Source organism: Dysidea avara, chromosome 11 (assembly GCF_963678975.1).
Source record: "Dysidea avara chromosome 11, odDysAvar1.4, whole genome shotgun sequence".
Taxonomy (NCBI): domain Eukaryota; kingdom Metazoa; phylum Porifera; class Demospongiae; order Dictyoceratida; family Dysideidae; genus Dysidea; species Dysidea avara.
The window spans coordinates 2,535,086-2,537,384 of record NC_089282.1 but is presented as its reverse complement, the minus strand read 5'-3'; the positions used below and the strand labels follow the sequence as shown (position 1 = coordinate 2,537,384).

Genomic DNA, 2,299 nt, shown 5'->3' with positions numbered 1-2,299 from the left:
TACATGGATGACTGTCAGCTATTTTGTTATCCGCAAAAATAAAACCTTTAAGTTCAGTAACCACTTCTTTAAAAATTTTGCCATTAATCTACCATCACAGCCATTTCTTGGTCACCACCTTGGATTTCACATATTTTTTCATCTTGGCTTTTTGGAGGCAGCACCCTTATTTTACAGCTTGGCTGTTTTTTGATTAGATACACATTGACATGAAAATCAATACAGTGATTATAGCTTGTTTGATTTACTAAACAAATTATGAACAAGAAACAATACCCCATTAGAATTGACATTACATATGAACTGCTATTTAATTATAAAATACAAAAGAATATCAGAAGGTCACAAGTAATCATTGTTAATATTGTTGTAATTCTCAGATTGTGCTGGCTTATCTTCTTGGGATGGCTTGAAATACACACTTGTCTTTCAGCAATGCCTACATAAGGCATGTAGTGTGGTACTTTTTATCACAATGTTGATGAGAACAAATGCCAGTGGTCCACTGATGTAGAGAGTTATAAATGCATACTGTCGAACACTCTCCGATCCCATCGAACACCAATAACCAATCACACAGATTGTTGGAATGATTGTGACTTTCAATAGAAGGTGCAGAGATGATTTGGAATGGCACAGAGTTTGATCTACATATTCGTCATCAGCAAAATTCATCAGAGCAAGCAGTAGAAATTGTAACAGGCCAACCACGCCTACGCCAGTTGCTGCCACCTGAATGGCAGTAACTTCGTCAGCATTGCTGGTACCAGATCTAAAGAAAGCTGCAAACAATTTGATAAGAGAAGGCATCACTGCAACAAATGATAGGGAACACTGGTGTACTAGGAACATCAAAGAATTGAGTTGTTTGATAAAATTGAATAATGAGTGATGGACAAACCAGAATAAGCTGATTATCAAGAATGCTGTAAAGTAGGTGACATAGTCTAACCTGTGGTCATCAAGGGCTCTCAATAAACTACCATTAAAATTTTCGTTTACTACATTTCGGGATGGTATCCCAACTGTAGTGATGTCCAGGATAATCAATACAGCTGTAATTGCATACACACCATCAGCAAAAATTTCTATCCTATCCTTCGACACTGTTACTCTCAGTACCTGCACAACTTGCGCGGTTATCTCAGTTTTACGCCACCACCAGATGCAGTAGGCAACCACCTTTGGTATAAATACTGCAAACACACTGCTGTAAAATAATAACTGACCTGGAAGAAGACTGAATTTGCCTAGCCCAATAGCTAGAGCAGCAAATACTGGAAAAATCATTAATTTGAAATACATAGCCTTCTCAAAATACTTGGCATGAACATCAGACATATTAATTGGTAGAAATCTCTTCTTTCTGCAAACATACCACACTATTACTGCCATTAATGTATTTATGAGAATAACTGTGATTGATGGGAGCACTATTCCTTCATATGTGTCATTGAATTCCCCCAACAAGCCAAACGTCAAAGGCATAAAGGACATAAAGTACAGAAGTACCATGTTCATCCAGATCAACACATCATTCACTCGCTCAATCATTGAGAACACTCGTGAATGGTTCAACCAAATTACATTAATGTGCAGGAACGTGAAGTGATATACGGAGAAGAAATTGACATTTTCAAAACAATGATGTTGAAGGCTGTTGCTAGGATTTTGAAGCCTTGGTAAGACAGTTTGGTTTAAGTAGGCAATTAAGATTGTCCCCACTATTGAAAATACTGCGTCAGTGTATGATTCCAAACGGACACCCAGAAACTCGTGCAGGCGATAGTGTTCACTTGACAGACGGCGTGTACGCGTCACATCAGGCTGGGACGAGGACTGCTGGCTGAAAATATCCATTTCCCTAGCTGTTTCCGATATCGCGCGAGGTTCTTCCTGCCTAGTTGCGTCAGACTGCGATGAGGACCGCCGGCTAAAAATCTCCATTTCTTGAGCCGTTTCCCATGTCGCACGAGGTTCTTCCTGCCTTGCGTCCGAAGCGGAGGACGGCTGCATTTCGCTGCTCTGTAGTCCTGTCGTTGTTCACTGAAGTTAGTCAAGGACAATTCCAGATTCATGGAAAAATTTAGATATTGAGGACTTATAGTTAATTGTGATCAGACCTCTTTTAAAGGTTAGCTACTTTTACAGTTCTTGTTGAATTAGTTACTAGCTAGCTAGCTATATCAAAGTAATAATTATAATTTTTGTACATTTATACGTTTTGGGTTTTAAATATAGCTAGCTACTGCGGTTTTCCAATTTCTTGCAATGCAAAGCGTCATGCGCTAATATTCAA

At 38.8% G+C, this 2,299-nt stretch overlaps 1 protein-coding gene across 1 annotated transcript; it reads right to left on the bottom strand.

Annotated features, from left to right (window-relative positions):
• Nucleotides 1-429: 429 nt before the first annotated feature.
• On the bottom strand, nucleotides 430-2,016 carry LOC136239249 (endosomal/lysosomal proton channel TMEM175-like). Its single transcript, XM_066029982.1, has one exon. It carries the CDS (start codon nucleotides 2,014-2,016, stop codon nucleotides 430-432), a length of 1,587 nt encoding a protein of 528 aa, XP_065886054.1.
• Nucleotides 2,017-2,299: the final 283 nt, after the last annotated feature.

What these genes read in the sequence shown, in the direction of transcription:
- LOC136239249 (XM_066029982.1), bottom strand. Translation starts at nt 2,016, where the DNA reads ATGCAGCCGTCCTCCGCTTCGGACGCAAGGCAGGAAGAACCTCGTGCG.